Below are 25,099 nucleotides of genomic sequence, written 5' to 3'. Positions count from 1 at the left end.
GGGAGCTACATGTTTTCAGTTCATTATCATTATCATCCCACAAATTGACTCCTCTTACGGGGACAATCACTTTTTTATATTTCTTCTTGTCTTGGACTTTTTCTTTTTAAATACACCTGTTCCACTTAAATTGAAACAACTCTCTCTAATTTCAAACAGACTCTAAGTATTGTGACAGAGTAAATTGTTGTATATTTTGTTCATTACCTGTGCTGTTTTGAGTTCCATTGAGTCATAAAATGTTAATGTATTTTAGTTCATTAATAGTAGTAGTAGATCGTCTACGTAGCCAGCTCGATTTATAATTCTGATGGGGATTTTTTTTTTTGGGATAGTTTTTGGTTTAAAGATTGGGTGTGTGTTGGTTTTACACGTTACCCCATATTTCCACACAATAAATCATGTGGCAGTAGCAGTGAACAGCAACGTGTGTATTTTTTAAAATTGATATAAAAGTTCGAAATAAGTAAATAAATATTTCTTGTCAACGTGTGCCGATCAATAAAGTTGTGCGTGTTTTGGTTCCCTGTGCGCCTGCGTCATTTCTGGAGCGACGCAAAAGATCGTAGCTAGCTAGCCTAAGCTAGCAGGTGCCTGGACATCAAAGCTCAATGGCTACCACGTAACCAAGTCAGATAAACACGGTTCTGACTTCGGAACAGCTGCGCGACTATGGCGACCGGTGGTGGCGGCGGCTGCTCGGCGTCCAACCGTGACGTCCAAGAGTCCAACTCGGCTCAGGGCGGAGCTCCGGTAGCGCTCTCCAATGTGCCGACCGCCGCTCTCGGCCCGTCCGCCTCCCCGCCTGTGCTCGCCGTTCACCGGGAGCCCGGCGTGTACAACTGGCAGGCGACGAAGAGCTCCCTGATGGAGCGCTTCGCTTATCTTTTCAACAATGAACTGCTTAGCGACGTCAGGTTTGTGGTCGGCAAGGGCAGACAGGCGCAGAGGATACCGGCTCATAAGTTCGTCTTGGCGGCTGGCAGTGCCGTGTTTGATGCCATGTTCAACGGGGGGATGGCGACCGCCTCGGCCGAGATCGAGCTGCCCGACACCGAACCAGCAGCTTTCCTCTCGTTGCTCAGGTAGGTTGACACTTGGCACAGGTGGTGCTTACAGGGGCGTTCCCTGAAGCCCCATTGTCCCCACTGCCTGTCTCAACTAAATAACCAAGCTTTTGAACTGTATTCTTCGAGTTTAAACAGATTTGACAGCAAAGTAGCCAGATAATTCGATGCCCAATGGCAACGCCGAACCTCTGTTTCCAACCTCTTAAATGTGAAAAAGTTACGATTTGTTTAGTCCCCAGTGAAAGCAGGCAAAACAAGACATTTGTGGATATCAGCTTAGACAGAAAACTTAACATGTCCCCCTATTTTCTTCTAAGAATCAGAATTGTTCTATTGCCATTGTCAGTGAAAGGTACATTCCCACCTAGTTTTGGTCGGTCCGATGGTGCAACACGAAACATACATGGTAATAATAAGTTGAAGAAGGAACATAAACATTAGGCAATAAGTGTCAGGTGAAGGTGTCAAATTTTTATCGGGTGATACAGGCTTATTTAGTGAAAGAAGGGGAAAAAGCTGTTCATGTGACGGGAGGTTCTCCTCCGATTGGGCCGTAGCCGATCACTTTGTCAGCAGAGCATATACTGCGCTGCGGTCTGTGCCATTCGCTGGGCCACACGGTGATGGAGGAGGTGAGGATGGACTCGACGATGGTCGTGTAGAACTGCACCAACATCTCGGTTGCCAGATTGAGTTTCCTCAGCTGCTTGCAGGAAGAACATCGGTTCCCACCTGATGCTCCGGATGACGACGATGATGGTGGTGTACACACCCTTGAGGGGATCCGGTTCTGATGGTCCGAGTGTTCGAGGCAGGCTTCGCCAGCTGCGTGTGCTTCTTCTGGCCCGTCAGGAAGTCTGTGTTCCACCCCCAGAGGGAGTCGGACACTTTGAAATTTGAAAGCCTCTGAAGCCCACCAAAACCTCAACATTTGAGACGAGTATCAATAATTCCAAAATATATACTGTACTCGAGTTTTCGTACGGGGTATATTAACCCCACTGTGCCCCTGATCATGAGCTACCATTTGTCAACTCATTTATTTGACCAGCTGCCAAGGTGACAAAAGTACTCAAATGCTGTATTTATGTAGATTCAGAATCAATTTTATTTCCAGACACTAAAAACACTCCTAAAAACAGACTCTGGTAAAAGTAGATGGAGTGATTCAACTCATTTACTTAAGTAAACAAAACGAAAAATACAGAATCCAAGTACAAAAGAAAAAACTTCCAAACAACCAAAGAAACACTGAATACTGCCACCTAGTGTTCAAATGGACATATGCCAGGCAATGCCATATTGCGCCAGATAAGAGTTTATTGTCATTGGCCAGATTACAAGTACTGCGACAGCAAAATGTAGTTTAGGATCTAACCAGAAGTACAAAGAGACCAAAAAGTAAATGACTCAAGGTTGGATTAGAACCCTTGAATCGAAGATTAGGAGTCACAAGAGTTTCTGAGTAATGGTTCTCGACGTTCTCTGTAGTTGGTGGTTTGAATCTGGTCTCCAGTCTTCCTGTAGAGTTTGCATGTTCTCTCTGTGCTTGCGTGAGTTTTCTCCATGTAATCCGTCTTCCTCCCACATTCCAAAAACATGCACGTGAAGTTATTTGAAGGCACTAAATTGTCCATAGGTGTGAATGTTTGTCTACGTGTGTGTGTGTGTGTGCCCTGTGATTGGCTAGCGACCAGTCCAGGATTCTACCTCGCCTCTCTGCTTAAATCAGCTGGGACGACGGGGTCCAGTGACTCCAATGCAGATAAGTATCAAAAATGGATAGATTGATTGATTGTATGTCCCATTGCATCACGATGAGTGGAAACAAGCAACTGCTGAACAATGACGTCGACGTCAGACCCAACACTTACTGGCGGTTTTCGGTCGAGCCATGTCGTTTACACCTTGAGGGTCAGTGAGGTCGCATGCTGTTCACAAAGTTCTTCGAATGGGAAAGTCATCAGAGCGGACTTTGTTTATGTTCTCACTACGGGTCCACTGTCCAGCTGTGACTGGTATTAATGTGCCTGCGATGGGATGAAAGGAGAGCTTTGTAAGTGGTGTCATAGGCCACCCTCGTGTTAAGTGGCTGTGTTTCCACTTTGTAATCAATGGCCTCCATCGCTATCACTTCACTGTCAAAACACCTGTCTTGTCAGTCCAGTCTGTCCTTGATTTGTTCCCAAAGACATGCAAGTCCTTCAGATATATATAGGTGGTGTCACGATGAATCGATTCGGCAACACCTCATCGATCATCAAGTTAACCCACAACGATTTTGTTAATCAATTAATTGCTTAGCGATGGCGGTGACTGAAGAGGAAAGCATTAAAAAAAAAAAAAATATGTAAAAGTTTGGGATCATTTCACACGCAAAAAGAAGACAACAAAGTGCAATATATTTACTGACGAGCAGAACTTTCTCGCACGCCAGCATGTGTTCGATCACCAACACACGATATCGGTGTTGGCTAATTTTAACCATTAGTTAGAATGTATACTTTAACACACATTACACAAACGGTACACTTTCAATTGCTTAAGTGAACAAATGGTAACAAAATAATCACGCAATAAGCATATTCGTAGAACTGCTGCTACGGCCATAATCGACGCCCAGGCGGTCAACACGCAGACTGGCTAACGGTTAGCCAAGTAACGACTCCCAACTCGCTGACCCCCACGTCGCTCACCTTATAAAGCCATACACACTCAAAGTCACAGATATTAGCGTGGAACGTGAGGCTGGTGACCCCAAGTGGACGACAATAATACTTGCACCTCACATGCACATTTTGTTGTTTGATAATGCAAAATGAATTATCTGGTTAACCGATGGAATCATTCTTAATATTTGATAGTTGCAGCCCTAATTTATACTAAGATGGTACTTCATGCCCAGTGTTTTGTTCCAGTTGAAACACGAACACTTAGATTGGATCTGTGAGATGTTTGTGCGCATTCATCACTGCAAAGTTGTCTCTGTTCTTTCGCACAGGTTCCTTTATTCAGACGACGTTCACATCGGTCCAGGGACTGTGATGTCCACTCTGAACATGGCGAAGAAATACGCTGTCCCCGCTCTGGCCACTCACTGCGTGGAGTTTGTCAGCAAGCACCTCAAAGCAGACAACGCATTAATGCTCCTCACGCAGGTCCCTGCTTTCACTTTCGTGACACATGACCGAGTTCAAAGTTTATTTTCGTACGTTGGCTCCCTTCAAGCACCGGTTATTACAAATGGCAGTCTCACATGCTTATGAAGACAATTGAGCAATGCTATTTGAGGGGTGTATTTTCCTGAAAATTTGAGACAGATAGCTCATTTTATGACCTCTGGGACAGACTTGGAAAGAGCCACTGTATTCCATTACATTATCCATCCATCCATCCATTCATTCATTTTCTATACGACTTATCCTTATCCTGGAAACTCTCCCGATTTTGGGCAAAAGGTGAATTACATTTTGTCAGTCAATCACAGGGTAGGTACGTACAATAGAGACAGACAACCATTCACAGCGTCACTGAGTGGGAACTGAACTCCGTCGCATTGTCTTTATTGCTACTGTTTCTCTTCAAGACTAAAACGTCCCCTGTCATGTATTGTTTATCAAGTCTGTTCATTTCGAGTATGTATACATTTATACAAACCGTAAATTGTTTTTGACTGCTTGAATTGAAACGTAGGAAGGGTATGAACCCTGAATACAATTTCAACCGGAATGGTTAATTATCAAAAGCATGATCATGTTTTGTTGTGTTTACAGTTTAGAATTGTGATGTATCGGAAAAGATGATCGTCAACAAATGCATTGTATGATGCTCTTGTGTTTACAGGCAAGGTTGTTTGATTACCCTCAGATTGCCAGTCTCTGCCTAGACGCTATAGACAAAAGCACTACAGAGGCAATAAATGCGGAGGGGTTCACTGATATTGACCTTGGTAAGCGAGCCTTCTACCAAAATAACGTTTCCATAACTGTTGCTTGTTCTGGGCTAAGTTACTGATTATTTGATGTGCCGTAGACACTCTTTGTGCAGTCCTTGAACGAGACACACTGAGCATCAGGGAGAACCGTCTCTTTGGGGCTGTGGTACGCTGGGCCGAAGCTGAGTGTAGCCGACAACAGCTTCCAGCCACCTCGGAGAACTTGCAGAAGGTACTAGGAAAAGCCCTCCCGCTCATCCGTTACCCCCTCATGAGTGTTGAGAAGTTTCCTGCAGGTAAGCACAGTACATACTCACTGGCTATTATAGGGTGCGCACACGTACAATCTAATGATCCAATATAAGATCTGTATTTAAAAAAAGTATATATAATAATAATAATCTGTCCTTACAAAGATAATACAGTGAGAGGAACCGAGCCCTGCCGCGAACAGCAAAAAAACTAAAACAAAAAACACCAGAAACTGACTTAAACCCCAAAATATTGAAAACTGCCGATATTAGTTGTTCTCAAACTTTTTACGCCAAGTACTACCTTAAAAATGACTTAGCTCTCGTAGTACCGCAATCATGACCAACAAAATACAATAGCATAGTAAAGGTGTTAGTAAGTGTCCATCCAAAATGAAACCGGTTTTATTCCGACAAAGTGTATTTCATATTTAAGCCACTGTATCATCATGTGCAGCTGGAACATTAACACTGCACTTAATTATAGGAAAATAATAAACGGTACTTAAAATAAAAAATACAAATTTATACACATAAAAATTGTATCTGAATAAAAATTCAAAAACAAATGGTTCTTAAAAAAGAGATGCAAATACACTAAAAAGTTACATACCACTGAACTGTGTTTGGGCAGGGATTCTTTTGCATCCCATTATGGCGAGCCCATGGACCACTAGTGCAAAAGTGTTCCGCTATTCAAGGCGGTGTGGACTGAACCCTTTCCACAAATAGTGAAAATCTGGGAGTAATTGACGCCCCAATGAAGCTCCTCAACTCACTTCGACAACCTTGGCGCCAAGATGCCAGACAGATTGTGGCAAAGTACAGTAATATACTTTGTGCTCCAGAGGGGGAAAAAACATGAATCTCACAAGCAGAGGTTTAATAAGAAAATTGAAAAATATATCAAAGTGTTGCTACACTTCCCCAAACGCACAAACCAGTTTGATACTATTTCTTGTGCAACAGGGTCTGCCCAGTTTGGAACTGTGCTCGAACAAGAGGTAGTAAAACTGTTTTTGCACTTTACCCAGCAAACCCAAAACCACGGGCCAGCAACATCGACAGGCCCCGCTGCTGCCTCCGCGGAGAGGAATGCAGCGTTAATAGATTCCAGCATGTGGAGAGTCGATGGGGCTACAGCGGTACCAGTGACCGAATCAGGTGAGACGACGACACGGTTGGCCTAATAAATGCGAACTTGACCCGGTAACAGACAACTGTATCGCTCGCTGTCTCTGTATGTAGATTCAACGTCAGTAGACGAATCTCCATAGTGGGTTTTGGTCTGTATGGTTCCATCCATGGACACACGGACTATCAGGTCAACATACAGGTAACTCCTCTTGTGTTTGTAACGTGATGTCATTGGCATGTCACACGATACAGCTGTAATGTCGTCATTGACAATGTTACACTTCCTGCAGTCTAGAGTCTTTCAGGCTTTATTACCGCTACAATTTTCAGTATGCATTACATATGCATTACATAGTGCCCTAAATAACCCGCAATGGAACGTCTCACCTTTTGATAAACATAACTATTCCAGTCATAAAAGAGCCCTGCTGACGATGATGTCAAATGTCAAGTGTGTTCTTGCCGAGTGAGTGAGTGCTAATTAAATGTCATGTTTTTCTTCTCATACGCAGTCTCAATTGTATCGCTTTAGATTGAAAATCGTGCATATGCAATGCACAAGTTGAATTTTTGGAAAGATTTTACTTTCCACAAACTAGTTGAGATTGACTCAATCACTCCATTTTGCCTCAGTTGATTTCTTAATAATAGATTAACATGCCCGGCCCTTTACTGTAATATAGTTTTTAAGGATGCAGCTCAAGAAATTGAAAACATTATCAATTCCCTCTTAATTTCAGGTCCAGAACATCAAATTTCCAAATGTTACAGTTTGTTACACTAGTGTTGGAACACTCACATATTCACAGTTTGGCATTTGCAAAATCGCCTCTTGGCGGATATTGTCCACCATTTGCTGAAAAGCTCACATATTCACTGTTTTTTACACTAACGTCAAAGCAATAACAGTGTTGCTTTGGCGCCATCTCGTGGCATCTTGTTGCCAAGGATGAGAATTGAGACGCTTCATTAAGGCTTTGATACACAGAAGGATTTTTAAAAATCTTAAAATTATTATTATTATTTTTTTAATCTGTGACAGACCCCACACATGAAGATTTTTTAAAAAATCTGTCATTTAACAGTTTTGGTCGTACTGTGTGTGATAATCTCAACACAGAACGGCACACACACACACAAAGGTTCTGTTCCGCCGCCGCGCTATAAACAGTTCCTCCAAGGCAGAAAAAAAAAACTAAGAAAAACACACAAAAACGAATACTGGAACTAATTAAAAAATAAACTAAAACAAAGTATTTTTGGGGAAAAAAAAAAAAAAAAACTAGCAAACCCACCTCTCAGAACTAATTAAAACTAACTGAATTTGAATACAAACTAACTATATAAAATCGTACGAGTAACCCAATTTTTTTGCTTTGACTTGTGGGCAAAAACCTGATTCAAGCGCTGTATGGTGCCAGTGAACTCAATTCAAGTTTAGCGGATCGTGATCAAATACATGTGATACACTTGCCCCAGGTGGCCAAGGTGCACACAGCAAAAGGAGCAGCACAATGTCCCTTGAATTGAAGCACAAATTGTGACAAAAACTGTTTCATTGAGGCTGGAACACATTGAAGGCATTTCCATTCATTCGTTTTTTGAAGATAATGGAGAATGACAAACACCTCACTGTGGGCCAGAACGACACAGGATTCAGTTGTGACGGCTCGTCAAACACCTTCAGAGTAATGTTCACCGAGCCTGTGGAAATCCTTCCTAACGTCAGCTATACAGCATGCGCCACCTTAAAGGTCAAATGGCTTTCAAACATCAACTTTCAACTCGCAAACAACCGGTGAGGATTCATCATGTTTGCTCAATTTCTTTTACATTTTTTTTTTATTTAGGGACCTGACTCCCACTACGGCACGAAGGGCTTGAAGAAAGTCACCCAGGAGTCAGCAACCGGGACTAAGACAACATTTGTCTTCTTCAAATCCCCCGGAAACAACAATGGTACCTCGGTGGAGGACGGCCAGATACCAGAGATCATCTATTATACCTAGATTGACGCAGAAAGACATCGCATCACTTTAAATTGTTTTATGCTTCACAATCCCAGGGAATGAACACTGAGTGGCAGCTTGTTTATATGCTAAAAACCCAGACACAAGGATTGTTACAAGCGGCAGAGGTGTTTAAAAAAAAAAAAAAAGAAGAATAATAATAAATAAAAGACACTTTCTGCTTCAATTGTATTCGATGTAAATATGTAAATTATGAGACGAAGCAAATGTCCTCCATCGGGGTAATCGAGATTGAAGAGGTCGGTCGAATGATCTTCCCCACAAGCTGCTAGTGCTCGTGTGAGTCTTGCATTACTCAAACCTTCGGAGTCAACTGCCAATTGTCAACAATGCCACAGTTTCGGTCTTTACGGAAAGCCGTTTGAGCTCGTGGTCGACATCCTTTGTCCTTATAAGACAATTTAGCGCACTAGTAGAACGACAAGAGCACACTAGTAGAATGACAGTCTTAAGATGCGCACTGGTATGCGCTTTGTCCACACTAGGACAACTACCGTTACTAGTGAGGCTAAACTATGCACTAGTTGACAACTGAGTTCTACTAGGAAAATTCGAGTAGCTAACAGCTCTTCAGTAGTAGTACTAGTCGTGTCATATAGTGTACAGTTTTGCCTGAGTAGTAGTAACACCTACCTACTAGTGTGCGGAAATGTCACAGTAGTGAAAGGCATTAGTGTAAAAACGTTACTAGTAAGACAAGTCGTTCTACTAATGCTTGGAATTGTCTTACTAGGGAGGACAAAGAGGATACTAGTACATTGACCTTAGGTTGAATATGGAATAAATGCTCAAATGGCTTTTCATAAATCTTTGCTGAAGCATTTACAGAAATGTACAGTATACGCAAATGTACTGGTCTGCTATTGTCAGTATGTGTGTGTGTGTACATGCTGTTTCCATCACAGTCTGTTTGTGTGTAATGTAACGTTGTCATTGGTACCTGCTGTAATTCATACACGTTTGCTTGGCACTTCGTTGAAATTAAAAGAACATTTTCGGTTCATATTACAGATTGAAGACATTTCCGAACTCCCGGCGAGGTCACTGTTGGATACATCTTTTGTATTATACATATTCATTTTTCATTACAGACACGCTCATCTGTCAAGTAGCCAAAAGGCAAGGCCCAGAGTGCAGTACACAACTGATCATAATGTGTCAAATGTAATCCTTGCAGTTCTTCAAGAAAACTTCTATTACCTTGGTGGTACAAAATATGTTGGCCATGTCAGGTCATGATACGGCTATGTAAATGTATGCATTATTATACATTTCTTGCAACATTTATGCTTATCGTTGTATAAATAAAATAAAAAAGGTTGTTTCACAAATCACTCTTGGTCAATAAAGCACGCTTCCAGTGGCGGTTTCTGGTATGTGCGGCTGCACGGCTTTGCCGTTTTTTTATGGGGAATTTCCACCCACGCCCCATTTGGAGTCGACCAGTGTAGAATAGATGCAAGAGGTGAGGAATGCGGGTGAGGAAAAGATCAAAACCAACACATGACTAATTTTTAGTGCGATAGTCTGGGACAATGTTGATGGTGCAAATGTTGCAGATACTCCTCAGTCAGTGTGCAAATGGGGCAGATGCTACTCTGGCGTGAGTGGCCAGTATTGCTCAACAACAGATATGCAAATAGTGCAGCGTGGACGAGTAATATATAATTGGCCCGACAGAAATTTGAGAGACTGTAATTCCCAGGAACTTGAAGGTCTCGACGGTTGACACAAGGTCGCTGGACGGCGTGAGGGGCCGCTGTGGCGAAGGATGCCTCTTGAAGTCCCCGATCATCTCTAGAGCCTTGAGCGTTATGAAGACAACTTTATCCTTAATGACTGTACATTGTACTTAGGGCTTCCTTTAGAGGACTTATGTTTGTGAACCCCTATAAATGTTGAATTGACTCATATTACATGCAACAAATTGATGGATAATTAGTTTTGAAATCAGAGGTCAAAGATAATAGTTTTGTTCAGCTATTGCGCAAGTTAAAAGGGGGCTGGTAAACAAAAACATACTTTCGCAATAGCTGAAAATGTATTAAATATAACCGTTTGGAAATGTTGGTGCAGATTTTAGCAACAATCATGGAAGTTGGCACGCGAGTTGCCTTTGCGGGCCACATAGAATGATTGCCCCCGGCCGGGCCGGGCCTTGAGTTTGACGCCCGTGCTATAGCTGCGCCCGTATCCGTTTGTCATCCAGAAATTGAATATTCACTGTTGCATTCAAGTATTCATGTTTAAACAATGGCACGAAGTGATATGCTGCTCAATTTGGCCTGGGCCCCATCTAATGTCCTGCACCGCATGTTCAGAAGGTTCCCCTGTGTGACGTGCATTTCTTTCCAGCACCGGCAACATGCAGGGGGACACGTTGCAGCGTGTGCGTGTGTCCAGCTGGGGACAGTTATGCAATCAGTATTTGAATGATGTAGGACTGACTGCCAATGAATTAACGTCTAAACATACTGTATATAGAGCTCTGTGGCTCTGGCGCTGCTGACTACTGTATAACTTGTGAAGCTTGTTACTGTAACTCCTGAGTTACTAACTGAGAAATATAAAGTCGATGTAATACTTTTTTAATTAAAGCCTCAAGAAGTTGACATTTTATTAGAATAAGTAAATGGATGTGGTCATAGCCAGGAAACATTCTCCATTTCAGATTCCTTTTAATACCATTTCCACTGGGTGAATTATGTTTTAAATAAGCGTTTTTTTTTGGGTATGATTTTGTGCTTATGGCTTCCTTGCAATTGCTCATACATTTAGTTTGATCGCAGGCATTTTAAATAGAATTACCGTACCTTTTAGCGTGCAACCCTGCTAAACTTTTTTGAAATCTAGAGGGCGAGATAAAAAAGGGAGTCACATGACTCAGCAGAAATGACATCATCAAAAGCATTGCTCTGACCACGGGTAGATCTCTTCCATTATTCATATTCTCATATTATCAGTAAAAGACATTAATATCCAAGTGTTTCATTGCGTAGCCAGGTTTGTGCTTGACCAGTTAGCGTAGCTGCTAACACTATTTACTCTTGACCACATACTGTTAAAATCGGCATTTATTTGCAACCCTGTTACTGTAATTAGTGATACCTAAACTAAGTATTCAAATAAAATGTACCTTTATTTCAGTGTCAAGGAGTTATTCAGAGACATTTTGTTGCACCAAACACAGCAAAATGGATGATAAGGCAAAAAAAAAAAATAATAATTTCAAGTGTACCGGTTGATGATTGACCTGGACGAATAAAATGATATAATGGTTTATTACCCGTTTTTCTTGAAAACAAAAACAACTAAAATAAATGTTCAATTAAAAAAAAAAAAAAAAAAAAAAAAAAAAGTCAACTGGCCAAATTTTCCTCCAATTCCGGAATGACCCATGCAGTGTGCGTATTCTGCATGTCCCCCGCTAGATATAATCAGACTAACAAGCAGAGAGCACTGTCTTTACACGGATGACCTGAGCGTCTGCATGATTAATTTAAAGTGCAGTCACATGAGCCAAGGAATAAAATGCATCCTCTTATGTCCGACAGTATGCCAGTGTGTATATCCTTGCAACTACTCGCACTTCTATACATCTTCTCCAGCAGGCTCCGGGGCGTTTAATTCAGTAGCGAGACTACTTTTCTATTCACACGTCACAAGCTGCGTGAACACTGCACTGGCCTGGGCCAACCGTAGCCCCCCTTGCACTTTCCAACACCAGATGTAGGTCGCAGAGTGCTGCAGGGGCTGCGGGATTGTGTGTATGTGCGTGTGACTTTAGACATGGGTTGGGGAGAGACTGATGATTGTAGTCTCCACCAAGGACACGGCCCCCAGCGCACTGTCACTTTGCATCATTCCAAACGGGCCACACCAAGTCTGACAGGCTGCCAGACAGGCCGAGGGGATGGTCACGGCTCCTTTCGCTACCGCCGTTGCTCTCTCGACTGTTTTCCCTCGCGGTGCGCTCGCCACCTCGCGTAACGCATTAACGACGTACTAATTAAAATGTAATGGACATTGAATGGGGTCACAAGTGCCTTTCTGACAAGTAAGTGGGTGTGTCACAGCTACCAAGACGAGAATTTCTCCACACTCGGACAACTTTGAGACGTCTGTCATTAGTACTACTAGTAGCATGCAGACCTCAACTAGTGCACGCTTTTGCCTTATTAGTATTAGTAGTTGTCCTACTAGTATTCTACTAGTGAGGACAAATGATATTAAATAAATGCTCAAATGGCTTTATGGAAAGCTGTTTGAGCATTTATTGAGTTATCCTTGATGTCCGGCTTAAGGTGCATTTACTAGTATGGTCTTTGTCGTCACTAGTAAGAAGATTCAAAAGACGGGGGGGGGGGGGGGTCAACAAAGTTATGGCTCGTAATTCGAAAAAAAGGTTGGGGCACAGGTAAGTCAAGGTAGCACTTTATTCATAACGGTTCATAGTGAGCAACTTTGACAACCTTAAACAGTCAGCACACATGAAGCTACATGCTAATTGTTAATAGTTCACATACAATCGTCAGTAAAATGTGTCATGAACTACATCATGGATTTAACAGCTAGCAGACAATATCCACAATATCTTCAAACACTGTATTTCTGCAAGCATTGATTATTATTATTTTTTTTTAAAGCCAAATTTCCATGTACTGTATACCCAAGGCGAATGATGAGAATACAAACATTGTTGACACAGTATGAAACTGTGGTCAAACGTCAAATAAAAAAACCCGCCAGCTACAACATTGCCACGCATACAAATGATTTCATCCTAATAACAGAGATCAGTACCTGTCATAACGAGGCCTATGATAGTGCGAGGAGTTTTCCTGATAGGAGTTTGGTTGAGAGCCACGATCATGCCCCCCGTACCGGTCTCTGTCTTGCTGCTGCCTGTGATGCTCTCCCCTTCCAGAGCGGCCCCCCCCCCACTCTTGGCCTCCACCGCAGCCGCGACCCCCTTGACGGTCCTGGTACCTACAGAGAGGCAAAGAAATTAACAAATGATCTTAACAACTCATTTTTGTAACAATACATCTGTATGTGTTGTCAATGCTTTACAGACTGTAAACAATATTTGCAGACCCATTGTTAATCAAGCATAAAATTCTAATTGTTTTTCCTGTTCAGGAATGCAAGTCAATAACTGCAATTTGACTTCTTGATAAATAAAGAATAATGTGTTTAACCTTTTTTTTTATTATTATTTGAAGTGGAGTTAAGTCCCCTTGTTTTACATCTGCGATGTTGCACTGTGCGAAACTGATTCGTTGACTATTTCAGATCTTTATTTTGTGACTGCACCAAGTGGGATTTCTGATATTTGATTTTTTTAGATTATAGTTTCTTAAAAGTAAATTGTTTGCATCGTTATTTTGCGCTTCACCACTAATAATCTATGCAAAGAATTTATGTCTTTACTAAATTGTCTTTGCATGTGAATGTTTATTTGTCTATATGTGCCCTGCGATTGGCTGGAATGAGGACAAGAATTATAGAAAATGGTTGGATACTTTGTTTGAATCATTGTTGCACGAGACTTCTAACCATATAAAAAGGAATCATATTGGCTTAGTTTTATTCAGATAAAAAAATTAAGACAATTGCGACAATTTACTCTCTTTTTTTCTTAACGCATTGCTGAAGTATCGGATCGCGACTCGGTATTCGGCAGATACTCAAAATCAAGTCAATCAAGGGACAGCCCTACTGATGACATATTACCGATATCACTTCTTTGGTCAAAATTTGGCTCGCACTGCACCGCTGTACTTTGAAGTTGTCTACGATTGTGTGGGTGGATGTTTGCATGTGTGCCAACTTCCAAGTAAAAAAAGACGAAGATGAACTGGACCTTCTGTCTCTTCCTCGATGGTTTCCGCCCCCACGACCTCTCCAGTCCTCCACGATTGGAGGAGGATCAGCCGGCCTGTTCACGTACTCCTGGTACTCTCGGTCCTCTGACGAGTATCTGTGCGCGAACATCTCCTCGTAACTTTGTTGTTTTTCCATAGTTTCGCTCATTCTGAAATGAATGAGACTCCGGTTAACATGAGGCAAACGGCTTATTCTGTTGTACTGCATGTATACGGCAATTCCAAATGACGTCACACGTACGCGGGTGGCAAAAGCTGAAGCCTCCCCCATTGACAACACTAGTAAACAAACCTCTCTATAGAAGGCTTTGTTTGTGGTGCCATACATATGTCATCATGTGACCAAGGGGGGTTGGAATGGTTAAATGGCTTGAATGATGATTTTAGCGTTCTTTTGTAAGTGTGAAGTGTTAGTCGAAAAGAAGACGCTACACGAGACAAACTGCTGGGTAGGGAGATCTTAATTTACATTTCAACTGGCAAGGTGACTCAAAAATAGATTCAGACATAGTTAACATGATAATTGAGGGACGAGCTAATAAATTCAGGAGATAGCAATGAATTAAATGCTTTAACCCAGTATGACATTTCGGCACTGCATACTAGTAGGACAACTACATGTTCTTAATGAAGCAAAACTGTGCATTAGTTGACAGCTCCACACTTCTAGTACTACTACTGAAGCGCTAGAGGTTAACTAGCAAAATTTTATAACGTGACTAGTAGTAATAGTAGCACCCAGTTGCCAACTAGAGCAGTAACGCGTGGTTGTCCCACTAGTGAGGGGAAAAAAGGACATTTATTCACTAGCAAGAGAAACTAGAAGAACGACTGTGTTAGTAGTGCAGCTCAGTAGTTTACTAGTAATTTTTAATGGCGTACTACTAAGCCAAGTGGTACTCGTTGTGGAAAAACGTTATTGAGAAAGACAAAGTCGTTCTACTTGTGTGCTGAATTGTCTTACTAATGAGGACAAAGAGCGTACTAGTGCATGGAAGGACCTTAAGCTGGATATCGAATAAATGCCTAAACCGCTTACGTATCCCGGCCCTGATTGTTTACACGCATTCTCAACTGGTCTATATATATAATGTGTGTTTGCAAAATGAAGTAAGCCTAAAAAAAACACGCATGCATAATCAGACGAGACTAGATGCAAATTAGCATTGGCCAAAGCTGTAAACAACAAAGCAGTAACTCACAACCACGTAACCATTATACTTTTTAAAAACATACCCGAGTACAACTTGAAAACACACGATGGACTTCCACGGGCAAAGTTCACCGTAGAAAATATAATACAGTACCACGCTGAAAGTATTCCCTCTGGAAACAACGAATCGGCCAACAATGGTTCCGCGGGAACACGCACACGTGCCTTTGATTGACGGCGATCACCTGCCACTTGGGAAATAAAAACATACAAAGGTCAAAGTCGATTTGGTTACTTCCAAAGCAAAATATATCGAAACATGAGTGAGTCGCGCCCATGTGTGCCGCATTCAGTCTAGCTACATTTATATGTAAATAATTCATCGTTATATTCGTGGAGAGTGAGGCGTACGAACTCGTCGGAAGCCATGTAAGTGCTCGAGAAAAAAAAAAAAAAAAAAAGCAAAACTGTCGCGTCGTCTCTTCATTGCTCGAGCCGGAAGGTGGTCAACGTCTATGTTGTTGTTTTTTCCACACACAAATGTCGCTCGTATCGGAATAATAATGCCGGCTGCAAAAGTATTTGTCAACTCATTTCATTGTTAGTTGTTCGGACTGAAATGTACTTGAGACCAAATGTAAAAGTGATTGTTCACAGTAAATTATATACAATAGCTGTTTTGGTAAGATGGCATATGAAAATAAAATGGGGGGGGAAAAAAAAATCACTGGACACGCCATAGCAACTACGTCAGTAAATAAATAAATACAATTAAAATGATAGATTAGCTAATCATAATTTTAAAAGTGGTGCTTGACCCCTTGAGTGCACCGACTTCCGAGTTTTTCGAGTTATGAACCATCCTAATCTTTCTATTATTATTAATATTTTGTGTTGCGTGCCAAAATTTGAGTTACGAGCGAACGATACGCCAACACATAAATGAAGGAGGGGGGGGGGGGGGGGTCACAGGTAAAATTTAATTTGATAACTTCAACACGTCCCTTTTCAGCTAAAATCAAGTTTTGACGAGGTGAAATTGTTATGTATAGATCTTGAGCTGAAATTATGACTAGTCAAAATACAAATGGAATTATGGCGATATCTGTAATAGTAGACATCTATCATGACGAACCCCATACACATGAATGGCAAGCGTGACGTCATAAATCATAATAATCGGTAATTCTGTTTTGACTAGGCGAAACTGAATCAGAGGGTTTCGACTAGTCACAATTACTTTACAGATCTTGAATCAAAATTCCAACTATTCAAAATGTAGCTTCGCCGAGTCAGGACGGCATACACTTGAAATTCCGGATAGTCAACCTTAGTTTTTAAAGGTTAAGAGGGCCACGCATGTAATTCAATTTCGCCTGTTCGAAAAGAACATAAGCAATATCCGGAACTTGATTCCGTCAATCCGCAACGAGCGTTTCTGCAACGTCATTTCGCCTCGGACAAATGACGTCACTTCTGCCATTCGTTGTGTATGGGCTCCCTCGTCACAGATCTCTACAATTCAATTCCGGATATCCGCTACGTGCATTACAGATATCTACAATTAGATCACGACCTATCCAGAACTCCAGTTTGCGATATCTACAATTTGAATCTGACTGTAGTCATCATTCCAGTTCGAGATATTGCTACTTCAGCTCAATTCAAGATATTTACATGTCACCTTTTGGGATATCCAAACTCAAGTTTTGACGAGGCGAAATCAAAATGTAGATATCTGTAACTGGAATTACGACTAGTCGAAATCAAAATGGTAGTTATCTGTAAATGGAATTACGACTAGGCGAGATCAAAATGGTAGCTATCTGTAAATGGAATTACGACTAGGCGAGATCAAAATGGTAGCTATCTCAAACTGGAATTACGACTAGGCGAAATCAAAATGGTAGATATCTGTAACTGGAATTACGACTAGGCGAAATCAAAATGGTAGATATCTCAAACTGGAATTCCGACTAGGCGAGATCAAAATGGTAGCTATCTCAAACTGGAATTACGACTAGTAGAAATCAAAATGGTAGATATCTGTAACTGGAATTACGACTAGGCGAAATCAAAATGGTAGTTATCTGTAAATGGAATTACGACTAGGCGAGATCAAAATGGTAGCTATCTCAAACTGGAATTACGACTAGGCGAAATCAAAATGGTAGCTATCTCAAACTGGAATTACGACTAGGCGAAATCAAAATGGTAGATATCTCAAACTGGAATTACGACTAGGCGAAATCAAAATGGTAGATATCTGTAACTGGAATTACGACTAGGCGAAATCAAAATGGTAGCTATCTCAAACTGGAATTACGACTAGGCGAAATCAAAATGGTAGATATCTGTAACTGGAATTACGACTAGGCGAAATCAAAATGGTAGCTATCTCAAACTGGAATTACGACTAGGCGAAATCAAAATGGTAGATATCTCCAACTGGAGTTCTGGATAGTCGCAATCTAATTGTAGATGTATGTCATGCACGAGCGGATATCCGCAACTGAATCTGTAATGAACCTCAATCACATGAATGGAAAAAAGGGACGACAATTGCATTTCTCATATGACGTCACAGATCATCCGAATTGCTAATTGCGGATCGGAAGAATCACGTTAGGAGTATCGCACATGTTTATTTGGAATTGAAAATGGGAGAAAGAAAATAAATAATAATGATTTGAATAATGCCGCTCCGTGTCGCTGCTCACGCGCGGACGTGGAACTCGATCCCACTCACTCGGTGGGGAGGAGGAACAGAACAAAAAAAAAAAAAAAGAAAGTCGGGCAGGTAAACTAATTCCGCGGTCGACGTCGACGAGGACAGCGAGGTGGAAGCTGTCATTGGAATTGTTCTTGTTGTCATTTGGACGCCGCCGCCGCCGCGTGTGCGTGACGAGTTGAGCACACAGCGGACAAAAAAAAAAAAAAAACCCAACAACTAAAAAAAACCAACAACTTGGTTGACAGGATCGGGAGGAGGCAGAGCTCGGCGAAACCTTCAACCCCTCGAAAGAAACAAGCGCTCACATTTGTAATTCTTTCTTTTTGTCTTCCGGAAGCGACAAAAGGGAGGAGAAATAACATCGAAGTTCTCCAAGCTCGCGGACTTTGAATCCCGATCTCCTCGCGTCACGCTATAGCGCACAGATCCCCCCCCCCCCCCCCCAAAAAAAAGCTCCGAGTGCCAAATGGGGTGAGTACGCTCCTGTCCTCATTGACTGCATGTGACCGACACCTGCTCTCTCTCTCTTTGTTTTTTTTTTTCTTTTCTTTTTGTATTCCTGCAAAAAATACATTCACTTCCAATTTTCCGCGTCACGCGAAGCCTATATGCGCGACAGATCATTTGGTTTTCGGACTCCAAACGAGTGTGCAGTCATCTCCAAATATATATGTAACCGTCTGAACGGAATGATTCTTGCCATAGACTGCGGTGTACTTGGAAAATGTGCTTTTTGGGATAATCCTATATGGCGGCGTCACTCAGCGCCGGCGCAAATGCAAATATGCGCGCAGGTCGTTCGCGGACGCCCACGGTGCACTGGAGCTGATTATCCCTCCACAGTATTATATATGCGATTTTAAATATGGAACGCATGCAATGAAACTTTACGCGTAAATTACTGTTGCTGCGCTTGTAGCGTAGTCGTACTAGTGTGCCAAAATCATCCTACTAGTGTGAAGAAATGCCACAACCTTAACTTGGAAGACACTCGTTCTACGAGCGTGCCCTAGACTTTCCACTTATCTTACTAGTGAGGGCAAAGAGCCTACTAGTACATGGACATCAAGGTTATCGAATGAATGTTCAAACCATTTATTCGATGCCCTTGACAACTTTGGTATACTAGTAGTACAACTACATGTTACTCGTGGGGCAAAACTGTGCACTGGTTCGAAACTGCTACTAGTACTACGAATGGCATAAGATTCTACGAGTTGTCCAACTACTGTGACAAAGTTGTCCAACTACTGTGCAGAAATGTCATATAGTAGTCGGGGGGGGGGGGGGAACGCTACTAGTAGGACACAGTTCTACTAGTACACCCAGGTCATTCGACTAGTGCGCTGAATTGTCTTACTAGTGAGGACAGCGTACTAGTACATGGACCTTAAGCTGGATATCAAGACTAAATGCTCAAATGTCTTGCCCTACGGATCTGTTTCACCTATGAATTCATTTTTCTATATATATTTTTAAATTCAAGTATTATTTTATTTCCAGATATTTAGAAGAAATTTATTACCTATTTATATTTAATTAGAACTTTGATTTGTCCTACGGTGGCTATATGAAATACAATTCGTAAGTAAAACTGAACAGCTTTTTCTTTGGCTTTTTTGTTTTGTTTTGGTGAGGCCACTACAGAAAAGTAGCGTTGACGCCAAACCGTATAATCCTCGGCATATACCGTAAATTGAAAAACCCATATTTTCCTTTCAAACTTATGAGCGTCGCGATCGAGCAAATGTTTTACGTAAAGCACAGTTAAATGTTTTATGATGCCTGACAGTTTTGTTCCATTTTTTTGTGTGATTTTTTATTTATTTTTTTTATTTATTTTTTATTTATTTATTTTTTTTTTTTTTAGAACGCTGAGAGGTGTTCTTAACATTTTGACTCTCTGTGTGAGTGTTTTGGTTATGGCATATGCGTAGCTGTTTTTCCTTGTGTGTATGTGTGTAAATTTGCAAAGGTACAATGAAGACATAGTAGAGTATCTGTCAAATTCTCCTACGGGACTTTTGTTGGCCAGGTACAGTAAAATGGGTTAGTTTGGCTCCAGTAATGACAAGAGAATGCTGCACTACCCGTTTTCCCAGACCACAGTTTTGTTTTCAAAAAGCGCCCTGACTCCCTCTCAAGAGGTCAGCGTACTCACCCGAAATGCTCTGAAATGTCCTCCATCGTGTTGCCGTGAAAATCGCCCCAGCGGACCTGCGGCCGAGAGCCGCTCTCAGCTCGTGTCGCCGACATGGTGACGTGGCGCTCGCCCGCTTTTACTCACTGCCAGCATGTAGTTACACTTGACACCTCAATATGTCTGGCAAGGCCAAATCGATCTAGCCATGCTTCACAACGACACTCCGATGTCATAGAAAGCATCAGGTTTTCATTTGAGCAGCAATTTACAGTAGTTCTGTTTTTAAATGTGCAACACAATAGTTGTCTTCTTTTTCTTTGGGCTTGTCCCGTTAGGGGTCGACACAGCGCGTCATCCTTTTCCATGTAAGCCTATCTCCTGCATCATCCTCCTCGAACACCAACTGCCCTCATGTCTTCCCTCACGACATCCATCAACCTTCTCTTTGGTCTTCCTCTAGCTCTCTTGCCTGGCAGCTCCATCCTCATCATCCTTCTACCAATATACTCACTCACTCACTCTCTCCTCTGGACGTGTCCAAACCATCCAAGTCTGCTCTCTCTAACTTGGTCTCCAAAACATCGAACCTCGGCTGTCCTTCTGATGAGCTCTTTTCTAATTTTATCCAACCTGGTCACTCCGAGAACGAACCTCAACATCTTCATTTCCGCCACCTCCAGCTCTGCTTCCTGTTGTCTCTTCAGTGCCACTGTTTCTAATCCGTCCATCATGGCTGGCCTCACCACTGTTTTATAAACTTTGCCCTTCATCCTAGCAGAGACTCTTCTGTCACACAAGACACCTGACACCTTCCTCCAACTGTTGCAACCTGCTTGGACCCGTTTCTTGACTTCCTGACCACACTCACCATTGCTCTGGACGGTTGACCCCAAGTATTTCAAGTCCTCCACCCTTGCTATTTCTTCTCCCTGTAGCCTCACTCTTCTCCACCACCCCTCTCATTCATGCACATATATTCTGTTTTACTTCGGCTAATCTTCATTCCTCTTCTTTCCAGTGCATGCCACCATCTTTCTAACTGTTCCTCCACCTGCTCCCTGCATTCACTGCAGATCACAATGTCATCTGCAAACATCATGGTCCACGGGGATTCCAGTCTAACCTCATCTGTCAGCCTATCCATCACCACTGCAAACAGGAAGGGGCTCAGGGCTGATCCCTGATGCAGTCCCACGTCCACCTTAAATTCTTCTGTCACACCGACAGCACACCTCACCGCTGTTCTGCTGCCCTCGTACATGTCCTGTATTATTCTAACATACTTCTCTGCCACTCCAGACTTCCGCATGCAGTACCACAGTTCCTCTCTGGGTACTTTGTCATAGGCTTTCTCGAGATCTACAAAGACACAACGTAGCTCCTTCTTACCTTCTCTGTACTTTTCCATCAACATCCTCAAGGCAAATAATGCATCTGTGGTACTCTTTCTTGGCATGAAACCATACTGTTACTCACTTCTGTCCTGAGTCTAGCCTCCACTACTCTTTCCCATAACTTCATTGTGTGGCTCATCAACTTTTATTCCTCTATAGTTGCCACAGCTCTGCACATCACCTTTGTTCTTAAAAATGGGCACCAGCACACTTTTCCTCCATTCTTCAGGCATGTTCTGGCCCGCTAGAATTCTAGCTGGTGAAAAACTCCACAGCCACCTCTCCTAGATGGTTCCATACCTCCACAGGAATGTCATCAGGACCAACTGCCTTTCCATTTTTCATCCTCTTTAATGCCTTTCTGGCTTCCCCCTTACTAATCATTGCCACTTCCTTGTCCACCACACTTGCCTCTTCTACTCTCCCTTCTCTCTCATTTTCCTCATTCATCAACTCCTCGAAGTATTCTTTCCATCTAGCCAGCACACTGCTGGCACCAGTCAACATATTTCCATCTCTATCCTTAATCACGCTAACCTGCTGCACATCCTTCCCATCTCTATCCCTCTGTCTGGCCAGCCTGTATAGATCCTTTTCTCCTTCTTTAGTGTCCAACCTGGCATAGATGTCATCGTATGCCTCTTGTTTGGCCTTTGCCACCTCTACCTTTGCCCTGTGTCGCATCTCTATGTATTCCTTTCGCCTCTCCTCGATCCTCTCAGTGTCCCACTTCTTCTTAGCTAACCTTTTTCCTTGTATGATTTCCTGTACTGTGAGTACACACCACCATCCTATGTTGTCTAGCCACACTCTCCCCTACCACTACCTTACAGTCTGTAACCTCCTTCAGGTTACATCGTCTGCAAAAGATGTAATCCACCTGCGTGCTTCTACCGCCGCTCTTGTAGGTCACCCTATGTTCCTGCCTCTTCTGGAAAAAAGTGTTCACTACAGCCATTTGCATCCTTGTTGCAAAGTCTACCAGCATCTGTCCCTCCAAGTTCCTTTCCTGGATGCCGTACTTACCCATCACTTCTTCATCAGCCCTATTTCCTTCACCAACATGTCCATAACAATCTGCACCAATCACGACTCTCTCTCTCTCTCTGTCCGGGACGCTCAGAACTACTTTGTCTAGCTCCTTCCAGAATTTTTCTTTCACCTGTGGGGCATAGCCACTAATCATTCTATCCCGACGGCTGCACTGGAACTCTGCATTAACAAAGGCTCAATTTAGCGGATGCTTCCGAGAGTGATCAAGCTTTACCCGGACCGACTTCAGGATGTTCAAAGGCTTTGAGCGGAAGATTATTATGCTCAACAACCTGAATCTTCTCAAACTGCCGCAAAACTGCAGTCAGGGACGCCAGAAACTTCTTGCCAGCCTCACCTCTGTCTGAATGATACCTGAAATGAAATAGAAAAAAGGAAGTGTATAGTGACGTTTGGGATACTACGAATAAGTACAAATTCAGAGTGACACCTGTTATTCTTTTTAATCATGCAATCTATGTCTGTGTGTCAGTTTTTCTTTTTGTTGAGCGTCTGGGTTTTGCCACTTTGGCCCTGGTCCGTTCATTACTAAATGTAGTTATAGATGAACTATAAATCGCATACATCATGTGAACCTTCACTGCTCTCCTGACCTTGACACATTCGTATTGATCTGGTTTCCTTGGGGTAATTTATAATTCTGGATCACTTGAATGTAAAATTGAAAATGTTTAACCATGTAATGGGTTAATTAAGACAAAGGTAGTAGAGAAAGAGTCGTGCATTTTAATGAGACAGTGATTATAATTTACTTGTAAATTTCACTCTCTCACCTCTATTGGCTTGTGGAAATATTCCTGAATGAACCTTTGATGGACCTTTCTTACGCAGAGACAGCAATGCAATCTGCGTATTGCTATTTAAAGTAAGTCCTGCTGGGAGCAGCGCTAACGCAGGGATAGATGATAATCTTCCGGCTGGCCAGAGACGGACATCGAAAGGCTTAACACTCATTGATTAGGCTCACATGTGACGTGGCCATGGGTCTCTCGCCGCCCCGCCGGGAGAGCAGACTATAAACCTAATCTGTGTGTCCCCTTCTCCGTCTGCTCGAGAGGAAGCCTGAGAAGGTGTAGAAGGAAAGTGGATGCACCACTTGGTGTTAAAGAAACACGAGTAAATGAAAGAAGACAGGCTGACTGCGGATTGGAAGTCTCTTTGCCAGATGGTTATGGCCCGGGAGGCCATCTGCTGCCGTGCTGTGCCTCGGTGGAGACTTCTCATGTCCTCTCTGCCTTACAGAATCAGTTAGGCTCTGGTGATGTCGGTGTGGTGTAGGACCACTGTGCTTGATGGTTACAATCAAGCTGTCTCGCCTTGTGGGTGAGTTGATAAACCTCCTGGATTTATGAGAGGAAACTGTTGTTAGTCAGAGTTACACAAAACTTTGATGTTGCAAAAAGAGTTTGGTTCTTATGGTTGTTGGAACCTTCACTATGATACGATAACAGTGTCCTTGGTTTTATACACCATGTCCTGCCATCATCTGGAAAATGATTGTTGCGTTACTCGTATAAGAAGCCGCACGCAAATCCCAATCTACCTTGTAGACACTCAAAAGAACAACTAAAAGTCTAACGTTTTCACACGTCCTATCAGTTCACAAAATAGTGCATTAAGGTTGACTACAAGCAGTACCTTCAGTCTTAAAGACCAAAGACCAAGAAAACCTGGTTGGTCGTCACTCACAATACAGCCCATATTCCACCTTGGTATACATTTCTTGAAAACAAAATTTGAACAAAACACTGCTAAGTACTTTTGATTGAATTATAGTTGTAATTGTTGAGCGTAAGTCAGGAAACATCTTGCAGGCTTGAATGCACCGCATGTGGTTTGCTTTCGTCCATCACCGAAGTGTCGTGAGCTGGAAAAAAGTACAGTATGTGCTAACGTAAATATGTTCCCTTGAGAACTCACACCCGCCTGTGAATTATTTAAAGCATCAGATGGAGAGGGAGCGCAGGTGACAGTCAACTGGATGAGGAACTGCTGCCGTTCAGTCCCAAATGAAGTCTTAGGTGTAGATACATACTGGAGGTAATTTATTCAGTGACTCCTCTCCTCATCTGTCATTTGAGTTGGACAAAAGTGACAAAACATTTCCGGTCATTTTTCTGGCGGTGATTCACGCGTCTGTGCAGAAATGCTGTGTGAGGCTGGTGTGTCCCTGCTCCAGACATTAGTCTGTACCTATTGATAGGTAAAGATATCTTCAGCATCTTATCCCACATTTATTTGATTCATATGAACCACTGTAATACAATTTGATGTTAAATATATTAAAGTCTGGTGGTGGAAATCCCCCCCAG

At 42.3% G+C, this 25,099-nt stretch overlaps 3 protein-coding genes across 9 annotated transcripts in view; 2 read left to right on the top strand and 1 right to left on the bottom strand.

Moving 5' to 3' along the window:
- Positions 1-524: 524 nt before the first annotated feature.
- Positions 525-9,756, top strand: LOC133467405 (BTB/POZ domain-containing protein 1-like). 2 transcript variants are annotated; one of them, XM_061752253.1, is made up of 8 exons: positions 526-1,085; positions 4,072-4,228; positions 4,914-5,019; positions 5,103-5,300; positions 6,290-6,419; positions 6,504-6,591; positions 8,000-8,146; positions 8,243-9,756. In XM_061752253.1, exons 1-8 carry the CDS (start codon positions 673-675, stop codon positions 8,399-8,401), a joined length of 1,398 nt encoding a protein of 465 aa, XP_061608237.1. In that variant the 5' UTR covers positions 526-672; the 3' UTR covers positions 8,402-9,756. The 2 variants fall into 2 exon arrangements, with proteins under 2 accessions (XP_061608245.1, XP_061608237.1); XM_061752261.1 differs by lacking the exon at positions 8,000-8,146 and having other exon boundaries at positions 525-1,085.
- A 3,084-nt stretch (positions 9,757-12,840) lies between these two features.
- LOC133467444 (RNA guanine-N7 methyltransferase activating subunit-like) lies at positions 12,841-21,084 on the bottom strand. 2 transcript variants are annotated; one of them, XM_061752333.1, is made up of 3 exons: positions 20,359-21,084; positions 14,289-14,459; positions 12,841-13,411 (listed from the first exon to the last, which is right to left on the bottom strand). In XM_061752333.1, the coding sequence occupies exons 1-3, from the start codon at positions 20,451-20,453 to the stop codon at positions 13,219-13,221; spliced, it is 459 nt and encodes a 152-aa protein (XP_061608317.1). In that variant the 5' UTR covers positions 20,454-21,084; the 3' UTR covers positions 12,841-13,218. The 2 variants fall into 2 exon arrangements, with proteins under 2 accessions (XP_061608317.1, XP_061608308.1); XM_061752324.1 differs by lacking the exon at positions 20,359-21,084 and adding an exon at positions 15,689-15,846.
- Positions 15,754-25,099, top strand: part of homer2 (homer scaffold protein 2) — a 30,092-nt gene continuing 20,746 nt past the window's right edge. For 2 of the 5 annotated variants that reach the window (XM_061752301.1, XM_061752272.1), the window contains exon 1: positions 24,034-24,110. In XM_061752301.1, coding sequence (XP_061608285.1) covers positions 24,049-24,110 — 62 coding nt within the window. In that variant the 5' untranslated portion in view covers positions 24,034-24,048. Of the gene's footprint in view, positions 15,893-18,237; positions 18,669-24,033; positions 24,111-25,099 lie in introns of those variants that run through there. The other 3 variants (XM_061752285.1, XM_061752295.1, XM_061752276.1) reach the window with 3 other exon arrangements.

This window comes from Phyllopteryx taeniolatus, chromosome 2 (assembly GCF_024500385.1).
Source record: "Phyllopteryx taeniolatus isolate TA_2022b chromosome 2, UOR_Ptae_1.2, whole genome shotgun sequence".
In the NCBI taxonomy this organism is placed as follows: domain Eukaryota; kingdom Metazoa; phylum Chordata; class Actinopteri; order Syngnathiformes; family Syngnathidae; genus Phyllopteryx; species Phyllopteryx taeniolatus.
This window is presented reverse-complemented; position numbering and strand designations above follow the sequence as displayed.

What these genes read in the sequence shown, in the direction of transcription:
- LOC133467405 (XM_061752253.1), top strand. Translation starts at nt 673, where the DNA reads ATGGCGACCGGTGGTGGCGGCGGCTGCTCGGCGTCCAACCGTGACGTC. An exon ending in ACTATCAGGTCAACATACAG is followed by an intron (nt 6,592 to 7,999) that starts GTAACTCCTCTT and finishes CGTTTTTTGAAG; the next exon opens with ATAATGGAGAATGACAAACA. An exon ending in CAGCATGCGCCACCTTAAAG is followed by an intron (nt 8,147 to 8,242) that starts GTCAAATGGCTT and finishes TTTTTTATTTAG; the next exon opens with GGACCTGACTCCCACTACGG.
- LOC133467444 (XM_061752324.1), bottom strand. Translation starts at nt 15,846, where the DNA reads ATGAATTATTTACATATAAATGTAGCTAGACTGAATGCGGCACACATG. An exon ending in GTGATCGCCGTCAATCAAAG is followed by an intron (nt 14,460 to 15,688) that starts GCACGTGTGCGT and finishes CATTCATTTCAG; the next exon opens with AATGAGCGAAACTATGGAAA. An exon ending in CATCGAGGAAGAGACAGAAG is followed by an intron (nt 13,412 to 14,288) that starts GTCCAGTTCATC and finishes GCCTCTCTGTAG; the next exon opens with GTACCAGGACCGTCAAGGGG.